Source organism: Thamnophis sirtalis, unplaced genomic scaffold (genome assembly GCF_051295495.1).
Source record: "Thamnophis sirtalis isolate CommonGarterSnake01/CBP01778 unplaced genomic scaffold, rThaSir2_p1.2 scaffold_3, whole genome shotgun sequence".
Taxonomy (NCBI): Eukaryota; Metazoa; Chordata; class Lepidosauria; order Squamata; family Natricidae; genus Thamnophis; species Thamnophis sirtalis.
The window spans coordinates 56,984,952-57,006,015 of NW_028261383.1; the positions used below are offsets into that span (position 1 = coordinate 56,984,952).

Below are 21,064 nucleotides of genomic sequence, written 5' to 3' on the forward strand. Positions count from 1 at the left end.
ACAGAGAGGAAAATAACCAGTTTGTGAAAGACAAGTTAAGAGGACAGTAGCACAGCAATAAAAGGAGAGGTCAGCTAAGGTAAACTAGTTCATAATGAAAGCCCACAGTCAAAACAGATTCAGAGGAACTAGAAACGATAAGCATGGATTTAAAAGTGAAAGAAATAGTCATTCAAAGGCCAAGCTCTTCATTCTTCATCTTTTTTGTGTAAATGTCCTTGGTGCAAGTAATTTTGTTTTCTGATCAATAAGGTTCTTTTTCCTATTAGAAATAAGATGGAAGGAGTGTTTGGAAAGCAAGCAGAATTTACTATAGGGTGAGCCATGGAAGGAGCGAGGGAGAGACTGAGATAGAGAGATTGTCGGGGTTCAAAGTAACATCCCTAACGAAAGAAGATTCTGAAGCTTGAGTTTTCTCAAAGTTCCATTTTATTAGAGATGTCATATTGGCACATCTGGGAAAACCCATGTCTGAAAATTTTCAGGTTTTCCCCACCGAAAAGAAAGTTCAAGTCCCTGCCCAACACCCACATGTCCATCACATGGTCCAATCAGGCACCATCCAAAACTGGAGATGCCTCCCAGTCACCTCATCTCATCGCAGCTGCAAGGTGTCCTTGACTCTCTGAGAAAGAATGTTAGTTTGACTATATATCACCCACACTTTGTATAATCCCCCTCCCATTTTCCCACATTAGAAAATGTAGCAGGCCTGAAGTTCCAAAGGTAAAAGATGGCTTCCAGGTCTGACAGAGATCGTAAAAGGCTGGCTTCAAATAGCAATAGCACATAGACTTACTTATATACCACTTCACAGTGCTTTACAGCTCTCTCTCAGCAGTTTACAGAGTCAGCATATTCCCCCCAAAAAAATCTGGGTCCTCATTTCACCTTGAGTCAGTGAGACTTGAGCTGCCAATCTGCTGATAGCCAGCAGTCACCAGAAGTAGCCTGCAGTACTGCATTCTAACCACTGTGCCACCACGGCTCTTTACATTATTCAAAACAAATAATCCCTTTCTGACATTCTCATTTAATTTTAAAAATACAAACCAATCCTACCCCGATGCTTCTGAAAACAAAATACCTTGCTTATTATCCTGCTAAAAAACTGACAAGGAAGTATAACAAGTATGTCATTTTGAATAAAGGCAACCGTTGTCTTGTGAGAAATCATGTTATTTATTACAATTAAGTACTTGTCTCATGCTGTTTTAGTCAAGTGATAAAGGGTTTGTTTCTCAATGAGTTTCAAAGCAAAGGGTATCCTACAGCATGGGTGTCAAACTTGATCATGTATTATGATGTGTTTTGCCTTTATGAAGCTGGAGTGGGTGTGGCCTGCACATGATGCATCTGGCCCACTGGCTGCCAGTTTGACACCCCTGTCCTACAACTAAACCACTCCAATAAGCCCTGGTGGCACAGTGGTTAAGTGCAGTATTGCAGGCAAACTCTGCCCACAGTCAGAATTTTTTGGATTTTTGGACCAAGATTTTTGTGCTAACTTACAATGTGTCCACTGTCCACCCATACTTTGGAAGAATATCTTCATTAGTAAAACTGATATATTCTCACTGCAACTTAATCCAGGCTTAATGAGTGTGTCTGCAGAGATGTGCAAATGCTTACATAGCTTCAGACAATTAAATCAGAAAATAACATTGTGTAAATTCTGTAATAAAAAGGGAAGCATAGAGAACTGTGGTGTTTGTATTAGAAAACTGGAACACTATTATGGGTTGCCTGTGGTATCTGTATTTGTAGGTTGCATTCATTTCTAGCACTTAGAGCCTAGGATTTTATGTATAGTTTTACAATCTGTATTTTGGCTTTCACATAAGAGGACTTGAGCAAAGGAGGTGGAGACATGATATCAGTGTTCCAATATCTCAGGGGTTGCCACAAAGAAGAGGGAGTCAAACTATTTTCCAAGGCACCTGAGTGTAGAACAAGAAGCAATGGGTGGAAACTAATCAAGGAGAGAAGCAACGTAGAACTGAGGAGAAATTTCCTGACAGAACAATTAATCAGTGGAACAGCTTGCCTCCAGAAGTTGTGAATGCCCCAACACTGGAAGTCTTTAAGAAAATGTTGGATAGCCATTTGTCTGAAACCGTATAAGGTTTCCTGCCTAGGCAGGGGGTTGGACTAGAAGACCTCCAAGGTCCCTTCCAACTCTGCTATTTTATTGTATTGAGGTTAAAAAAACAGTAAATTTAGGTATTACTGGGCAAGTCTGTGAACTGTTTGGTCCTCCGTTGAGAAAAAGGTAGTGCAGTCTGATTTGACCAAAATGAACCATAAATGTTAGTCTGTCTATATTTACCCCAATGCTGGACCTCCTTGTGATGAAGACCAATTCTAAGAACATTCTATATCATAAATAAAGAAATAATTAAGATCTGGGTTTGGAACTTTAAGATATATATCATCATTCTCAAAAATCTATACACTGCTAAAACTCTCATTATGTTTATTTGTTCATGTTTGTATCATCAATTTAGCCTAAATGGTGGAATTTACCACAACAACCATTGAATCAAGATATACAAGATCCACTCATAGGCAAACAAATTTCAGTAAAGTCAATATTTACTTCCTAAACAAAAAAGCAGAATGATCTCAGGCAAACAAAAAAGAAGTGGGAATGGAAGAAACCTTTGATTTCCTGCAAGCTTCCTCTTTGATTTTGCTTGTGGAAAACTGGCAGGGAACATCGGAAATCATGATTAACGCCTGTGTGGATGTTGTAACAGCGAGAACTTTGCAAATAAAACTGATGTGAACATTGTAGAAATTTCAGTTCCATGGGAGTGATAAGTCCCAGAATTTTCATGCATTCTTTAAGTGAGAGGATCTTAGGTACCTTGATTCAAAGATTGTTGTGCATAATCCTATCATTTGGGCTAAATTGATGAAATAAACATGAACAAATAAACATAGTGAGAGTTTTAGTAGTAGTATAGATTTTGAGGACGATGATAGAGATCTTAAGGTACCAAACTCAGATCTTAAATTAATATGCCATTGTAAGTATGTGTGACTTTTGTGATATATTATTTAAATAGAAATAATTATATATAAATCTCTCCCTCCAACCTCAGAGAGAAAAAGAGGTAGCTGAGAGTCCAAAGTATAGACTCTCTTCTACATTACTTTTTTTTTAAAGCACCCAAATTCAACATTTGCCTTATCCCATCCTTTTGTGAGGTACCAAATATATTAACAGGACAGCCGATGCAATATCAGGCTGAACACTGGGAAAGAGGACTAATTCCCAGTACAGTTGAACAGTGAAAAAGAGAATTTAAAGTAGTAAGGACAAAAATGAAGGCAGACAGGGAAAGGATGCAAAATTAAGAGTTGTTGAACATTTATCACATAGGTGATGAAGAGGCTTTAGCAATGGCAGCAATCAATTTTTCATGCTAACATCAACATAACAACAATACCAACAGGATTACATACCAAGTTATTATCAACTGGATGAAATGTAGCAACTTTTTCACTCCTTGGCAAGTGGAACAGGTTTTGTTGCCTCTTCCAGAACAAGTGTTGCACCTTTTAGATATAAAAATGAAAACTGTTTATTTATTTATTTTGGTTTATTTTAAATATTAAATATAAAATTAAACATAAAATACCTGTTTTTTTAAAAAAATATCTCTATATACTATACTATACTATACTATACTATACTATACTATACTATACTATACTATACTATACTATACTATACTATACTATACTATACTATACTATACTATACCATACCATACCATACCATACCATACCATACCATACCATACCATACCATACCATACCATACCATACCATACCATACCATCCTACCTACCTACCTACCTACCTACCTACCTTACCTACCTACCTACCTACCTACCTACCTACATACATACATACATACATACATACATACATACGCTTTAAAAATGTGACTTCTACTGTTGGCAAATTCCAGTGAAAGTAAAATTCCGTTTGATTGAAATATTTAAGAGATATCTAGGAAACCAGGAAAAAAAGCCCTAAAGACACAGGGATTTGACATGAAGTGGATTTGATATTTCAAATCAACCAGACTGTGGTGAGAGTAGATCCTTAATTGGAATTAATGGTATCAATACTAGTAAGGGCAATTTGTGTATCATTTATTTTGTAGCATTTCTCAAGTCTAATTTACAGAGTAATTGCATCAGTCGAACAAGCATTTAACTTAGCCCAGAAAGACAACAGGGGAGGAAAGCTCATGTTCCCCACCCATCTTTTGGCATTTAAAGAGACAATCCATCAGAGGAGGAGACAATCCCTAGGAGGAGGGAAATGAGGAAGAAGAAGGAGAAGGAGAGGAGCAGGAGAAAGAGCAGGGGCAGGAGGAGAAATATAACAACAAAACAACTTGGTTGACACCTAGGATGCTGGCAGCAACCCCTATCAACCATCAGAGCCAGACAACAATATTTGTGATACATTTTTAAATGTTTAGTTGACTGAATTTCATGTTTAATGAGTAAAAGATAACAACAACAACAAGAATATGGAACACCCTTCTCTCAATTAGTTTCACTTCCAAATGTGTCATCCTTTGCAGATCATTTGATCTACATAACCTATCAATGCATCATATTTCCCAAGCTGTTCTGAGTATCTTTGTAAAATCTCACACTATCGTGGTTTCTAAAAATTTATTAACTCTGGAATTTTGAGAAATGTTGAAGAAGAGGAAGAATTAAATGTAGCATGGCTGATATGGGTCCACTGTGTGACATTACCATTCTGACTACTAAGATAAAAGTTTAGAAACTAAAGAGATAAAATCTGGCTTGCTTCTTAATTAATTCTGACTCAACAGCTAATTGACTAAATTCTGTGATTTATTCCACTAATACCGAGATCATTTGAAAACAAAGATGGCAGCATAGGAAATTATCATGAACATCTGCACAGCATGGCTATTTTGAGATTCAGCAATGGAAGATTAGGTGACCCTTTCAAGGAATGTATTATCCTGCCTGTGACATTTGCAGATGGCATATGTTTATGGTTGGTAAATTTATATAGCATTAGTGTGATACAGATCAGCAGTGATTACCTACTGATTTATTAAACCATTTTTAAGAAACTGTTAGTCCCCAAAGATCCTCATTTTCAAATTATTGTACTGATTATTTGTTCTTTGTTATTTTAAGCTTAATGGAGTCTCATAACATACTTTGAAAGAACAGAGAGGTATTTTGCATTCCCTAAAGATCATGGCAACCGTATTTTAGCAGCTGGAAAAACTAAAACGTAACAATTTGTGAGCTGCATATAACCTTCAGTAAATAAATATTAGCTGAAGACAAATATTGGTAGAAAAGTAGGAAACCTAAAATCAGTAGAAAAAAAGTTTTATATATCATGTGGAGATTTGGCTCTTTCTCCACAAGATAATTATTATTGAACATAATATCTTGATCTATGATTTAAGAAGTTATATCCATTTCCTATTGAGTTCTATTATTTGCACTGGAAAAATAATAATTCAAATCCTTATATTTTATGGAGGCAGCACAACATTGTTATTAGAGATGGGAGTTGGCTGGTTAAAAAGAAGAAAAAAGTAATAGCATTTGGCAGAGAACTGGTGTTTCTCTGTCTTTTCTTAGCTATTTTCTTCTCATTTGTCTCAATAAGAATAATTGTCTTCTCTACCTGTATGTACATTCGACTAGGCTCCACAGAGTAATTTACCGTCTTCCTCCTCTGTTTTATTGGCTAAAATAAATGTAGGGAATAGTGATTAAAGACACTTGGCTAGAAACCAGGAGATTATGAGTTCTAATCTCTCCTTAGACATGAAGGCTAGTGAGTGACTTTGGGCTAGTCAGTCTCATTCAGTCCATGAAATCGGGTTTTGGTGACAAACTGGTTGGTTAATCCAGTCACAACCACTGGATCAAAACTGGGTTGATCTGGGGGGGGGGGGGGAAGCAGACCCTTCAGTTGCAGGAAATCACTAGGAAGAAAAAAATGTCGGGAGAATGGGTCTACTGGATTCCCTATTTAGTTTGGATGTACTGCTGTATATTCCAGGGAAAATATCCAAGAAAGCGTCTAGCACTAATATGACTAATACTACCACTAATGCCACTAATATCTTCAACTTTGCATAAAACACATGACAAACATTTTGTAGCCAATTCTGTATTTCTGGATTTTCCTCAGAGACTGAGGTAATATACTTCCATCATAGCTGACTCCATTTTTGGTGTTGGCTGAAGAGATAAGAATTTACTTTTTTTGGCCTCAGTATTGTGAGTTTTCCCTTCTCCGATCTCCTATGAAATATATGAGGTTGAACCTTTCTGGCTAAAGCCTCAGAGGTGGTATTCAGCAGGTTCTGACCAGTTCTGGAGAACCGGTAGCGGAAAGTTTGAGTAGTTCACAGAACCAGTAAATACCACCTCTGACTGGCCCCACCCTCATCTATTCTCTGCCTCCCAAGTCCCAGCTATTCAGGAGGGAATGGGGATTTTCCAGGAACCTTCCCCTGCCATGCCAACCAAGCCACACCCACCAAGCCACGCCATGCTCACCAAGCCATGCCCACAGAACCAGAAATAAAAAAATTTGAATCCCACCACTAGATGGTAAATGATGAATAATGTTGCTTCTCTCAGTGCACTTCTAGAAGAAAACCTAATCTCATTTGAACTACTTAATGACACTGTACAATCCTTCAGCCACCATTTTGATGCAGCTTGTTGTTTTGGAGTATGTTTTCTAAAAATGTAGGTTTGGAACAACTTTCTTCCTGCATAGGAAGTGGGAAGAAAGTTTTATGAACATTTCAAAACTTTCAGAATAATTTATTTTTAATCCCAGTGAAAAGCCATCTACTTTATCCATAGTCCACCTCCACAGTCTAGCCTGTAAGAAAACACCTCCATCATTGCTTTAGGTCCCTAAATCTGTCATATTAATCTTTCTCCCAGCTACTTGATGGCTACTGCACTCAGGTAATGAAAAACACTTGAAAAGCAGTTGCAAAGAAAAGCAGGGGGAAACATGATGTTTATGTACCTATCTTCTATTCCAGGAAAGGGACAATGGGCAATGAAGCAATATTACTTTAAAGTATAAAGATATGCATTTCTCAATTGCCAGAAATAATCTCTGATTTTTTAAAAAATTCAAATAATAACTGTGTTCCTTTCTTATGTGGGAAGGTACATAAAATTATGTGGAATGCAGTAAAGCGAGTCTGGTAATATAAGAAGAGATGATTGGTTCAAGAATAAATGGGTGATTGAACCCGAGAACAGTATGGAAGAAGTGTATTTTAGAGGTTATAAAGAAGTCCTGAACTTCAGCCAATCGTTTCAGAAAGATCCAGTGTTTCTTAAGCCAAACTCAGGTATTCCAGTCTACAGTAGATTGCTTTTGGTTGGAGTTGAGACTGAACTGTGCTCACTTTAGACCAGGGTGTCAAACTCGATTTCATTGAAGGCCGCATCAGGATTGTGCTTCACCTTGTGGGGGGAGTGGGAATGGTCAGGGTGGGTATGGCCAGCTTGTTGTCACTCATATTGGGGGCTCCTGTGGTGGCCCAAGTGCTCTGCCAGAGAAAACAGGCTCTTGAGCTCTGTTTTCACCTGCGACAGCCTCCTGCAACCCCATGCCAGCGAAAATGGAGCTCGGGAGGGCCTCCATTTTTGCTGGTAGAGGCACCACAGGCCAGTCCTTTGCTGGTTCCAGGGTGGCCCTACGAGCCAGATCTAAGCACCCTGTGGGCCGGATCTGGCTCCCGGGCCTTGAGTTTGACACCCTGCTTTAGACAATGGGCAGCAGTTTGTTGCTTCTTGCCAGTAATGGGATGTGGGAATATAGTACGATGGAGAAATGTACATGAACATATGTATAAAATGAGAGCAGTCACCACCGTTATTATCATTATCTTCATCATTATCACTTTCTTAAAATCCTTACCTTTTGCGACCGGTACCTGAGCACATCTGACACCGTTTCTGATATTTTAAATGTTTGCCTTTGGCTTTCCTGGCTCCATTACAAGTGATACATCTCATCTATGGGGACACAAAATAGCTAAGACAACATCAGGATGGAACACCCCCCCCCCCTCAAAAAAATATTTAAGCGTGTTTTTATTTGATTTGGGCTGAAATTCTTTTTGGTCATTCTAATTCTCTTCAGGCAGAAAATATTCAGAATGCTTTTAGCTTTGAACTAGGTATATTGTCTCCCCCACCCTCTTATGTAGTGTTTTTCTATGTGAAACATTGTATACAGAAATGAAATTAATTTGAGTTCACAGAAAACTGTGTGTCTACCTGGAATTTTAGGCTTCATTATTAGCATTTTTAAAATGTGATTTTTAAACATGGCAACCTGGGCCTGTTTTCTAACTTTAGGAAAGCATGTTTTCCTTCTACTATTTATTATGACTATTTATTTTGGTATGTGAGAACTTGCTTTTTCAGCAATTAAACAATAGAAAACATATTCTGAAAGTCCTTAAATGCACTTGCAAGGCTAAAAGATACAAACCCATCTGCTAAAGACAGTAATGTAATCCATACTTTCGCCACTTGTGGAATGCTATCCACAATCAATGTTTTCTATTGTTCAATTCCCACATGTAATCAATTTGCTTGATCGCTTGCTTTCTTATATATCACACATACCGAATGGATGTATCGTTTGTTTCTGTACTCTTAGAAAGATCTGACCTACTTTAATACATGTTTTTCGCTTTTCCTTGACATACTTGAGATTCAGGGCACTTGGAGGCACACAAAAAAAATCACTTTGCCAATTGACAGATTACATTTTTATCAGTTCCATACCAAACTCGGGGATCTGAGTTTTTACAGCAACTTTCCCATTAAACAGTAAGTATGTGTAAAAACATTTTTTAGCATCAAAGAATATCAAATAATAAATATACTATCAATACTCACCCTGCCTTCACCATGGCACCCACTACATTTGTATCGTCCCCGGCCATGGCATTTATGACATTCCTGAAATAGAAATGAGCCATCTACATAGTCACTTAAAATAGACTATTGTATATCACAGTGATGGCAAACCTTTTTGTAAAGGCATGCCAAAATTGTGTATGTGTGTGTGTGCTGTCACGAATTCTCCAGTGCCACAATTCAATGTGCTGCGCCCACCTGCCCATGACCCCGGGTGAAAACAGCCTTCCCCGGCCCTCCGGAAGCCAGAAATGGATAGAGGCCAAACTTCCAGTTGGCCCATTGGGCCTGTTTTTCACCCTCCTCAGGCTCTGGAAGCTTTCCTAAAGCTTGGGGAGGGCAAAAAACAGACCCAATGGGCCAACCGGAAGTTCAGGAATGAACTTCTAGTTGGCCCGTTGTGCCTGTTTTTCGACTTCTCCAGGCTCCGGATGCTTTCCTGAAGCCTGGGGTGGGCGAAAACAGCCTCCCCCAGCCCTCTGGAAGACTGAAAATCAGCTGGCGGGCATAGCAATAGCAGTTAGGCTTATATACCACTTCATAGGGCTTTCAGCCCTTTCTAAGCGGTTTACAGAGTCAGCATATCGCCCCCACAGTCTGGGTCCTCATTTCACCCACCTCGGAAGGATGGAAGGCTGAGTCAACCTTGAGCCGGTGAGATTAGAACCGCTGAACTGCAGATAACAGTCAGCTGAAGTGGCCTGCAGTACTGCACCCTAACCACTGTGCCACCTCGGCTCTCACATGCGCATGTGCACCAGAGCTGAAGCTCATGTCCCAGCAAATATGGATCTTCGTGCCACCTGTGGCACGCGTGCCATAGGTTCGCCATAATGGGTATATGGTGACACCTGAATTACGCAAGGCTGACTATCAACAAAGGCAGTTATTCTTACCTAATTCAAGTATTAGCATGCATCTATTCTATTATAAATTAATATGGCAAAGAAAAAAAAGAATTTCATGCTACATAAGACTAGCAGCTGCAGGAATTTCTGATAAAACAGCAAGAAGAAATATAGGCTGAAGAGCCACATTTTATTGATTCTTTAAAATTAGAGAAGTGCTATGGAAATTTTATTTTGCTCCTTAGCAGCAGATTCTATTCATGTTTTGAAATCAATATTAAATGGAGAAGAAGACCAGGTGACTCAAATTCAACATTATGATGGTTTGTTGCAGACATAGACAGTCTGGATTTGGCCTTTTCGTCCACCTGTCAAGTCCTTTTCCAATTTTGAAATATGATAATGGGTAACCTACTCCATACCATCTCTATATTTTTAAAATGACATTATATGAAACCCTCAACTGATAAATTCCATGAAAGATCTGGAAATAAAATCCCACGAGAAATGGTTAAAGGATCGGCTATTGATCTTTTAATCTACAGAAAGGACTAACAAAGAAAAATACAGTGGTCTTCAAATATAGAATGAACTGTTACACAGAACAGGCTTATTATTTATTGTTTTGTTTGTTGTTTGTTGTTTGTTGTTTGTTGTGATAAAATTACCTTGAGTAAAGAAGAATGGGGAACACGAAACTTTTTTGTGTCTTCCTGAAACATCTGTGGAACTTGGACTTTAATGTCCCAAGGTCGAGGAGATACACCATTTTGTGGACCATCCACCGAAGCATCTGATAAAATAAAATAAATAGATGCCACAATTCAACATAAGATTCAGCATTTTTAAATCCATTGCAATCAATGAAACTAACATTTTAAAAGTGCATCTTTGAATTATATTTATTCACATCAGATATTCCTGTCAATTTTTATATCTGTTGTGGCTTATCCATGGCACTGAATTTATTTTACTACATTACATTATTTTATATTACATTACATTATGAGCTATGGTGGTGCAGTGGTTAGAATGCAGTACTGCGGGTTACTTCTGCTGACTGCCCACTGCCAGAAGTTCAGCAGTTCGATTCCCACGGGCTCAAGGTTGACTTAGCCTTCCATCCTTCCAAGGTTGGTAAATTGAGGACCCAGACTGTTGGGGGCAATATGCTGATTCTGTAAACCACTTAGAGAGAGCTGTAAAGCACTATGAAGCAGTATAGAAGTCTACGTCTTCCGAGAGTGGGCGGCATACAAGTTTTAATAATAAATAAATAAATAAGTGCTATTTCTATTGCTATTTTATTGTCTTGAGAGTATAGATTTGGGACCTGCAACAAAATCTTGTAATATATTCAGCAGGCTTGTATCATTTTATACCAGATATGGGACTATGAGGGAGCCATCTTGCTGTAGCGGCTAAGGCATCCAGTTTAAAAGAGTGTGAAGTTCTAATCCTGGAAGAGTGTGAGTTCTAATCCTGCTTTGGGCACAAAACCAGCTGGTAACCTGAGCCAGCTGGTTTTACTCAGCCCTAGAAAGGAGGCACTTCTGAAGTCTTGCAAGAAAATTACAGGAATATTTTCAGTTAGTCACCAGCAGTCAACACTGACTTGAAAACACACACACACACACACACACACACACACACACACACACACACACACACACAAATAATGGGACCATTAAGCTCAAAGACTGAATGTATATTTATTGTTGGTGATGGACAGAAAAGCTTGCTTGGAATTTTCCTGTCTTTGAGCACAACACATGTTGACTAGCGAGGAACGGGAAGAAAGTTCATTTGTTGCTCTGTCTCAGGCAGCAAAATGATTTGTTCCAGCTGTCACTTATATTGCTTTTCTCCTTCTCCCACTTCCAAGTTACTTGCCAGGCTCTTGTCATCAGCCACAGAAGAGATGAAAAAAGAAAGAAATAAAGGCAGAAACAAAAAGTTGGATAAATCCCCTCATTTCTGTGCTGTATTGCTGATATACATCTGAGAGACAGAGCAAGATTTCAGGTAACAGGTAGGACTGGAGATTGGTTAGAGATGGAAAACCTGTCTCTGCTGAATATATTTTACAAAGAATTCATCACAACTTCCAGCGGGAGTCAAAGATGACAAGTTAAGGCTTATTGTGTGACGTCAACTACAACCATTAAAAATATTTCACAAATGGTATATTCCCTCTTTGTTGAGAATCAAGGGAACCAATCCAATATTATACCATTCTTTATATCAAATATTGAAAGGCTTTCTTGAAAGTCTTTTTTTTAATGAGAAGAAAATTTATAAACTGAATTTGAGGAATCAGCTTGAAAGTTTTCATGGCATAAAATTCTCTCCACATCCATTTTGGTGAGTCATCTGGAATTCGCTGTAGAAATAATTCACAGATGGCATTTTACTATACAGAATTACTTTTTATTGATTGGGAGTTTTCTTGGCGTATAGCAGAAGTTACAGGCAAACTGTTATATATATTGCAGTCTCTCCTATCCCTTTTAGATATTTATTTGGATTAAAGGTTCTAAGGAAATTAGGGAAAAAATGTAACAAATTTTAGTAATTAGTCTTTCTACAGGCATGATTTCTATGTTTTCCCAAACTTATAAACGAGTGAAACAGAAGAAACTGAATCGCTATTTTTTTCTGTTATCTCCTGAGTCTATGACTGGAAAATACTGAAATATTTTCTTTGGATCAATGGCATTTTACAGTGGGAAATTGTACTTGACTGCAAAAATGGGAAAAACACAGTAATAAAAAGTCTTGAAGAACTCTTTATTTTTATTTATTTATATTCCGCCTTTATTATTTTTTATAAATAACTGAAGGTAACAAACATATCCAACACAACTTCCTCCTCCTATTTTCCCAACAACTGTGATGGCGGGTGCCACAGGTGCCACACAGAGCTCTCTCTGAGGGCATACCAGCTGCCACCCCAGCCCGGCTCCACTGCACATGCGTGTGCACCTCCCGCTGGCCAGCTGGTCTTTGGGTCTCTGCTTCGCATGTATGGGGGATGGGGCACATGCATGGGGGGGGGACATCGCATTGCATTTGGGGGCCTTGTACATTCCCCTTGCGCCCTGTTTTGTTTTGTTAGGTTGTTGTAGGAGGCTTTCCAGGCCCCAAACAGGAAGCCAAACCCGGAAGCCAAAAAATGGGCGAGGGGGGGTTGCATCGGGGGGGGGGGGTCACATGCACATGCACAGGGGGTCATGTGCATGCCTGAGGGGCGGGCCACATGTGGGGAGGATGCACGTGCATGCATGGGGGCGGGGCATGCAGAGGGCGGGGATCATACACACTTTCGGCATGTGACAACAAAAAGGTTAGCCATCACTGCCCTACAACAACAAGCCTAAGAGGTGTGTTGGGCTAAGAGAGAATGATAGGCCCACGATCACACGGTCAATTTTGATGGCTAAAGAGGGACTTGAACTCACAGACTCCTGGTTTTAGCCTGGTGCCTTACCGCTCTAGGACAAACTGGCTCTTTCCTTAAGAATAGTTTTATTTAGTTTTTCCACTCCATGTTTACCTATTTTATTAGACTTTCTAAAACATCGAAACTACATAATCCAATGTTTTAATCTAATGTTTCATGGATAGAACTACCAAATGGAGAACTTTAATGCCTTTGATCCCTTCAAACAATTACATCCATAAATGCATAACTATAGAAATTTGATTAATAAATAAATACTGTAAACTATGTTCTAATGCCCCTAAGCATCGTATGTATGTTTTTATTTTCAGTTGATGTTTTCTCCTCCTCATTTTAATGATTTTTAAAATTATTTCTGGTGTGTTTCTAGGTAGTTCGCTTTTTAGACATGCAGAAAAAGCAATTGGTTAATTGACTCATTTGGGAGAGAAAAGTTTAAGAGGAGCAGAGAATGAAATTTTGCCTGCAGATGATAATTGAAAATTGGAAGAAAATGTCCTTGATTAGAATCATTTTCTGTTTCTTCCTTTCTGTTGGGGAAGACAAAACAAGCCCTATTGACTGCAGGTCTTACAGTTGCTGCCTTTTAGGGATTGTTCCCTTCTGCTTGGTCTCATTCTTTTTCTTGGCTTTCCTGGATGTTTGGACACTTGGATGATCCTTTGTTTCTTTTTCTGTTGTTCTTTAGAAATCGAAATATCTAAAAAGGTTACATCTTGGCCACTGGATCAAAAGTTTGTTAATCTGAGACGTTTCATTACTCATCCAAGTAACTTCAGCAGTCAAAATAAATGAAAAATAGACCAAAAGTCAGAGAGTTGTTGGAATGTACTGTAGGAAGTTGGCACCCACCCATCTCCTAAAATAATGAAATATCCTAGGAAATATTGAAAAGGCAGAATATTATATTTCCCTGGATATGAAATGGAGAAACATGTTTTTAGGTAGGAAACAGACTTACTCTTAATAGACCCCATATTTGTCAATGGGCCATTAAAATGCCTGAGCCAGTTTGTTTAAAGTGACCAGATTTTAACATTGGTAAAGCGGGACACCATTGACCGGGGGCGGGGGGGGGTTCTTGATTAAAAATTTGGTCTATATGCCGCTGCCGCCTCCAACAGAACCACATCATTTGCTGCCCGCCGCTGCAGCTGAGGTGAAGCTGCCAAAGCTCCTGCTAGCACCCCCACCTGTGGCAGTGGCGGCACTGCCTCCCCCTCCAATCAGAGCACCTGAGCTGGGCACCACATTACCCCTGCCGCTGCCTCCTCCAACAGAACCACCACATTTGCCACCCAGCGCTGCGGCTGAGGTGAAGCCGCCAAAGCTCCCACTGGTACCCCTGCCCGTGGCAGCGGCGGCACCGCCTCCCCCTCCACTCAGAGCACCTGAGCTGGGCACCATGTTACCCCTGCCGCCGCCTTCTCCTCCGCCGTGCTTTTGAGAAGCCATGGGGCCTTTTTTCCTGCTCCTGTCCCCTCCGCCACCTTCCTACTGGCTTCCGCAGCCTCATGGCTCCTCAAAAGCATGGCGGAGGAGGAGGGGGAAGAGGTAATGTGGTGCCCCGCTCAGGTGCTCCGAGAGGAGGGGGAGGCACCACTGCCATGGGTGGGGGTGCCAGCGGGAGCTTGACAGCTTCACCTCAGCCACAGCATCGGGCAGCAAATGTGGTGGTGGTGTTGGAGGAGGAGGCGGCAGCAGTTATTCTAGTGGTGGCGGGAGCTTTGGGGGTTCATTTCAGCTGCAGAGCCAGGCGCAAGCAGCTAGGACTGGCCGCCCACAAAGGACCTCCCCGGGTTTGCTTTGCTGAACACGGGGCGACTGACAATAGTTTGAGTGGGCGCGGCTGGCGCAAACTACCATCAGTCGCCCCGCGCTCATCAAAACAAGTCCAGGGAGATCCTTTGTGGGCAGCCAGTTCTAACCGCCTGCAAAGCACCTCCCCAGCTTCCGGAGCCTGTGACAGTAGAAATCACTCTGTTTTCGTGGCTGCATGAAAAATCGGGACTTTTTTAAAACGCCGCGGGACACAGGACAAATTATTTAAAAGCGGGACATCTGATCACTATAAGTTCATTGTACATAACAAAGATCTCCCCCCTTCATCTCCAGGGTGATGGGATTAAGGCATGATAGCCCTTTACTCATCTCACCACAGGGCACCTGAGAAGAAGCAATGCTCAACCAAACCTGGACTCAAAAGACAGCATAGAGAGTTGCCCCTGCATGACCCCATGGGAGTCTGACAACCAATCAGAATACATTTCTTACACAGGGACAGGAAACAGAGAGGTAGAGGTGAACAGAATGTATAAAAAACCCAGGAACTCTCAGCAAGTTCTTCTCTTTCTTTTTCTTCTTCACCCAACATCTTGAAGTATGTGATCACGTTTTTCCACAGGACCTCAAACCATGTGGTCCTGTCCACCGTTAAAATCCTCTTTCCAAGCAGCCTCCCTGTTTCCAGTGTCTTTTTCCCCACTTGGAACTGAACCCAGAAGGACATTTCTTCCAACAGTACTAACTCTTGCCACACCAACTACAAGAGTTTCACTCCCAAATGAATTGCAGTATGTGAATGAAGACTCAATCATCCAAGCCAAAAAGTCTATTTAAAAAGATTTAAAATTGATAGCAAGGAAAAGTGGCTTCCTTAGCTTCAGAAAAGAAAAGTAGCATTTATGTAACCTTGTAGCTTCATTCCAAAATGTCTCGGATGCTACTTAAAGGTTTAGGGGAAGGGGGAGAAAAAAAGGTAAGTAAAACTTTATAGAATTGGGGGGAGATGGGAAAGCAAGGACAATATAATTTGCCAGAGCAGAAACTCACTGGTAGATGTAAGAGCTGAATGGATTAATAATCTTCTAAAGAGGTTGGGAACAGAGGGTGGAACTTAATAAACCATTGTTGGATCAATTGCAGGATAATTTTTTTAAAAGCACTTGCTTCCCAGGGAGTACATAAAGATCCAGCAATGTCTAAAGTGGATTTTCTGCACTTTTTAATCTCTCTGAATAAAAGAAAATCTGGTTTGCAAAGAGCACAAGATCTCTGAACTCTGTTAGAAAGGCTTATAGGCTAATTTTATTGAAACATTCCTCAAAAATCTTAAAAAGTAAGTCTAGTATAATTTCACCTTTCGTATTTTTCATAATTTGTCAAAGTTAATTTTATGTAAAATCTGTAAAATGAATGGATTGTAGACATGCCTCCTTACAGGAGGGTTACTACTATGTTATATCTGATGGATTTTTTTCACTGGATTTTTCACAGGATGCATGTATTACATACAAGGTGTGCAGAGGTTTTTCAATATGGGTTGCTTTTTTTTACTTTTTACTTGGTTTCTGGGGGGTGAGGGGAATACCATTAAGTGAGGGCACTCTTTCTAAGACTTCTCATTTTTTTTAATTTCAGATACTGCAAGAATTTCTCATCCTGGAGGAGAGTTGATTCCCCCCCCCCCCCCAATTACAATGGCTGTCTCACTTATGAAAACATATCACAAAGCCAACAGGGAGGTTAAAAACCCTAGTAACGCATAGGAGAATTTTATTTTTATTCAAAAAAATTGACTGGCTGGTCTGCTATCTAAACATCTCCCTGCCTGCTGACCGGACTTGCATGGTATATATGTGAACAAGATACACAAATACATTCATTTATATCATATTTCCTCTGAAAATTCAAGGCAGAGAGCTTGAAGCTCTTGTCTTATTTTATTTGCACCAACCACAAGTATATGAGAAAGTGAGTTGTGTTAAGAGAAAGAAGGTGACCAACCCAAAGTCACACAATGGCCAAAGAAGAACTTGAAACTCAAGTGTTCTTGAACTGAAAATGGGCCATCTTAACTACTAAAACTGGCAATATCTCATTTTTTAAGGTTGTAGAGCTGCTGTAATTTGGCTCTGTCTATTGCTCTTCTTGATTGAATTAAAATAAAAAGAAGTGATTGCTACTGTAGACACAGGGAAATAATCTGAAGTGATGTAGTCCAACACTCCTGTCTAAGCAGAGTGTTGGACTAGAAGACCTCCAAGGTTCTTTCCAACTCTTTTATTGTATCCTATTCTATTCTAAATGTGATGGAGCATTAACCCTGATTGATTAAAATTCTAAGATAAAAATGCTCCTTTGCATCTCTACAAACGTTATTGTTCAAGGAAGACATGCTGCTCTCCTACTTTTCTGGCCTGGTGAAAAGAGTTAGTTGTGACTATTGCCTAATCTAATCACCATTTCATTTGCCAACACAAAATGCAGAATTCAGAGACAGCATCTCTAGCTATAATTAATAAACACTGCCAGTTTCAAAAGTGTCCAAATATTCAGTTGATCTTCATATCAGCAGTCCTGTTTCTCAATCTTTATAACCTTTATAAAATCATATGATGAAGTCAATATACATCTATATCTTATTGTTTTTCCTATTCTAAACATGCATTTCGCCAAACTCAATTCTCAGAATAACTCTTGTGCAAGTAAAAAATGGTTCTTGTATACCCGTTAGGTTTACTGTATGCTACATTCTGGATTCCCTACGTAACCAAATGCCTTGTAGTCAATAAAACAAAGATAAACTGTCCTATATTCTTTTTCTCACTTCATTTTCCACCTTATAGTAGCTAACTAAAGATGTATCTTTTTACCATTTTTAAAACCTGCCTATTTGTTTGCATTTTCCGCTCCACATAAAGTTTATCCTTCCTTGTAAGATTTTAAGCTACTCTTTACTTGTGTGAGGAATAAAGGAAATGGTTTAATAATTTTAACATTTTCTTCTATTTGCTGTGGATATACTGTACATTCCAAACCTTTTTAATCACTAGGGAACATATTTTTTGACAAATCACTGTTGGAAGCAGTTGTTGACCATCTCTTCTCCTGCAGCTTTAAACAATTAAACAGGTATTTCACCTGTTCATGGTGTTTTATTATTTGACAGCTGCTCTATCGCCTGTCATATCACTCCATCTAGTGGAGTCATTTCCTGAATATATTTTCTCTCTACTGTCTTATATATACTTCTGTGTAAAGATTCATAATAGATTTTTCTTTCAATTTCTGTTAAGATATGTTTATTATTACTCTTTAGTAGTCTTAGATTAAATTCCTTGTTTGTTGACAATTATAACTAAGATATTGTTCCTTGTCCTTTGTTATGTGATGTTGTAACTATACATTCCGTTCTCATACATTGTTATTGTTGCCCAAAGCTTTTATCCCTTGTCTTGCTTTGACTATCTTGATCATTCTGAATCTTGGAACTTAGATCTCTTTGAAATAAAGTGGACCATTTTTTTTTCCAAATAGGTTTTTAATAAATCTATTATCTCATTCTCTTTTGCATAAATTAATCTAATCCTTATATAAATAGTTTTGACTCATGACCCCAACTGAGACCAGAATTTCAGTTGCTAAGTTATGCAGTCATCAAATGAAAATCATTAAGGAACAGTATTTAATTTTAGGACCATTTTTACCGCAATTGTTAAGTGAAGCACATGATTGGCTTCCCCAGCTGGCTTTTCCAATTGACTTTGCATGTTGGAATCCAGCTGGGAGGGTTGCAAATTTCAATAATGTGACCACAAGATACTGCAACCATCATAAATGCAACAGATTGCCAAGCTCCCAAAATGTGATCATGTCACTATAGGGTTGGTACAATGTTCATAGCTTCAAAGATAGATTGGAAGACACTTTTACTGTGACCATCATAACCTTGAACTGTCATTAAACAGATGGTTGTAAGTCAAGGACTACATGTATTGATCTTACAATCTCAATAGTTAGCTTCTAGGTCATTTCTTGCAAACATACCTGGTCCTTTCATGCTTGATATCACAAATTCATAGCCTATTCCACAGTCTGCATCTAAAGTGTTCTATTTAACTAAATTATACTTCCCATCTTCTGTTTCCTATTACATAGTTCTTATATGGCCCATCTAGTGATATGTGTATTTATATTGCTTGAAATAGACATTGATAATTTTTTTAAAAAAAAAATCATATATCTCCCGTGTTATTGCATTTAGCCAATCCAAAACTTCTTTTAACATCGTTTCTCCATTTTTTCCACTTATGCATTTTAATCACTCCATTAGCAACATTTTGTTCTTTCAAAATACTGTATTTATCAAATATTGATTTCCCCCCTCATTTTAATGTCTTCTATCACTATGCCCCTAGTAAATGCATATACTTATTATGTATTAACACTTCCTGGACATCCACTGTTTCTAATAAACTACGATCCTATCATTTATTGACTTATCACTGAGCACATACTTGGTGATAATCTTCTTGGAGTATCAATGTTCTTCTCTTCTTAGTGACTCATGCCTTAAACAGTATGATGTAATCTTTATTTTAAAGTCCCTCTAAGTTCAATTTTCTCTAAAATATACACTGAGTGCACAGCATTTCTATTTTCACAATTCAATATTTTCCTTGTTCTATGCTCCAATTTTCTACATCCTTGTAAAACAAGAACCATCTCTACAGTCTTAATGTTACTGAGGATGTTACCAATGAAAGGTCTGAAAGAAAACCACCCAGTTCAGAAAGCACCAAGGACCCCACAAGGACCTTCTCTTTCAGGACTGCACAATTAGTGACCATGGTTCCCTGTAGCTTTGATCTAAGCAGGCCATCCCTGCCAGATTTATTCATGAAAGCCTGATATTCTCCAGGAACTAGAAGATAACATGTCTCCTGGGAGGTTCTCATCATGAGGCTCACAAATTCATCTAAATATTGCAGCTAAACAGTTTCTGAGAATCTCCTTCCACATTTAGAACCAAATAGTTGTTTTTCTCAATAATTTTCTCCTCCTAGATCGATCTATCTATCTATCTATCTATCTATCTATCTATCTATCTATCTATCTATCTATCTATCTATCTATCTATCATCTTGATTATTATTATTGTTTTCATTTCAAGGCCTTCTATCACTATGTCTCTATTAAGTGTTTATATATGAATCATTAAAACTATTGGGAAAGCTCCATTAAAAGAATAATTATTTTTAGAATATTTCTCACGGGTTCAAATATGCAGGAATGTAAGGAGAAGAGAGAGAAATTTGTAGAAACACATTTCTACCTCAGAGATCAGAGGTTACTTAAGATTCTTCTTAGGATATTTCACAATCTGGACATCCAAAATATCTTCTAAACAACCTTGTAGCAATAGCACTTAGCATTTACTTATATACCACTTCATAGTGTTTTTACAGCCCTCTCTAAGCGGTTCACAGAGTCAACATATTGCCCCCAACAATCTGGGTCGTCATTTTATTCACCTCGGAAGGATTGAAGGCTGAGTCAACCTTGAGCCAGTCAGATTTGAACTGCCAAACTGCAGCTAGTAGTCAGCTGAAGTAGCCTGCAGTACTGCACTCTAACCACCGAGCCACCTTGGCTCTTATAACATTTTGTGGCAATGATTTACATTTATTATGTACACAGAGTAAACAATTTTGATTCAAATATTCACTTTTTCAATTCTACTCAATGTTTACCATTTGTTTGATATCTATTAATGGGAAATTTAGATATTTCTTTTTGCTTTACCAATACATTCTCCTAATTCCATGCCAGTGAGAATTATGTCCTTATAATCGTTGAATATTTTCTCTTACAGATGCTTGGGATAAATTGTTTTTTAAATAAAACTAGGATTTTTGGGGGGTGTATCAAACTCCATATCTGATAAATTTGACGTAAAATTTCACACA

At 38.8% G+C, this 21,064-nt stretch overlaps 1 protein-coding gene across 2 annotated transcripts in view; it reads right to left on the bottom strand.

Annotated features, from left to right (window-relative positions):
* SSUH2 (ssu-2 homolog) overlaps nt 1-21,064 on the bottom strand; it is a 49,273-nt gene that overhangs the window by 12,394 nt on the left and 15,815 nt on the right. For both annotated transcript variants that reach the window (XM_087707810.1, XM_087707811.1), the window contains 4 exons: nt 10,519-10,643; nt 8,982-9,044; nt 7,990-8,087; nt 3,472-3,564 (listed from right to left, as the gene is read on the bottom strand). In XM_087707810.1, the coding sequence (XP_087563936.1) occupies nt 3,472-3,564; nt 7,990-8,087; nt 8,982-9,044; nt 10,519-10,643 (379 nt within the window). The remainder of the gene's footprint in view (nt 1-3,471; nt 3,565-7,989; nt 8,088-8,981; nt 9,045-10,518; nt 10,644-21,064) is intronic.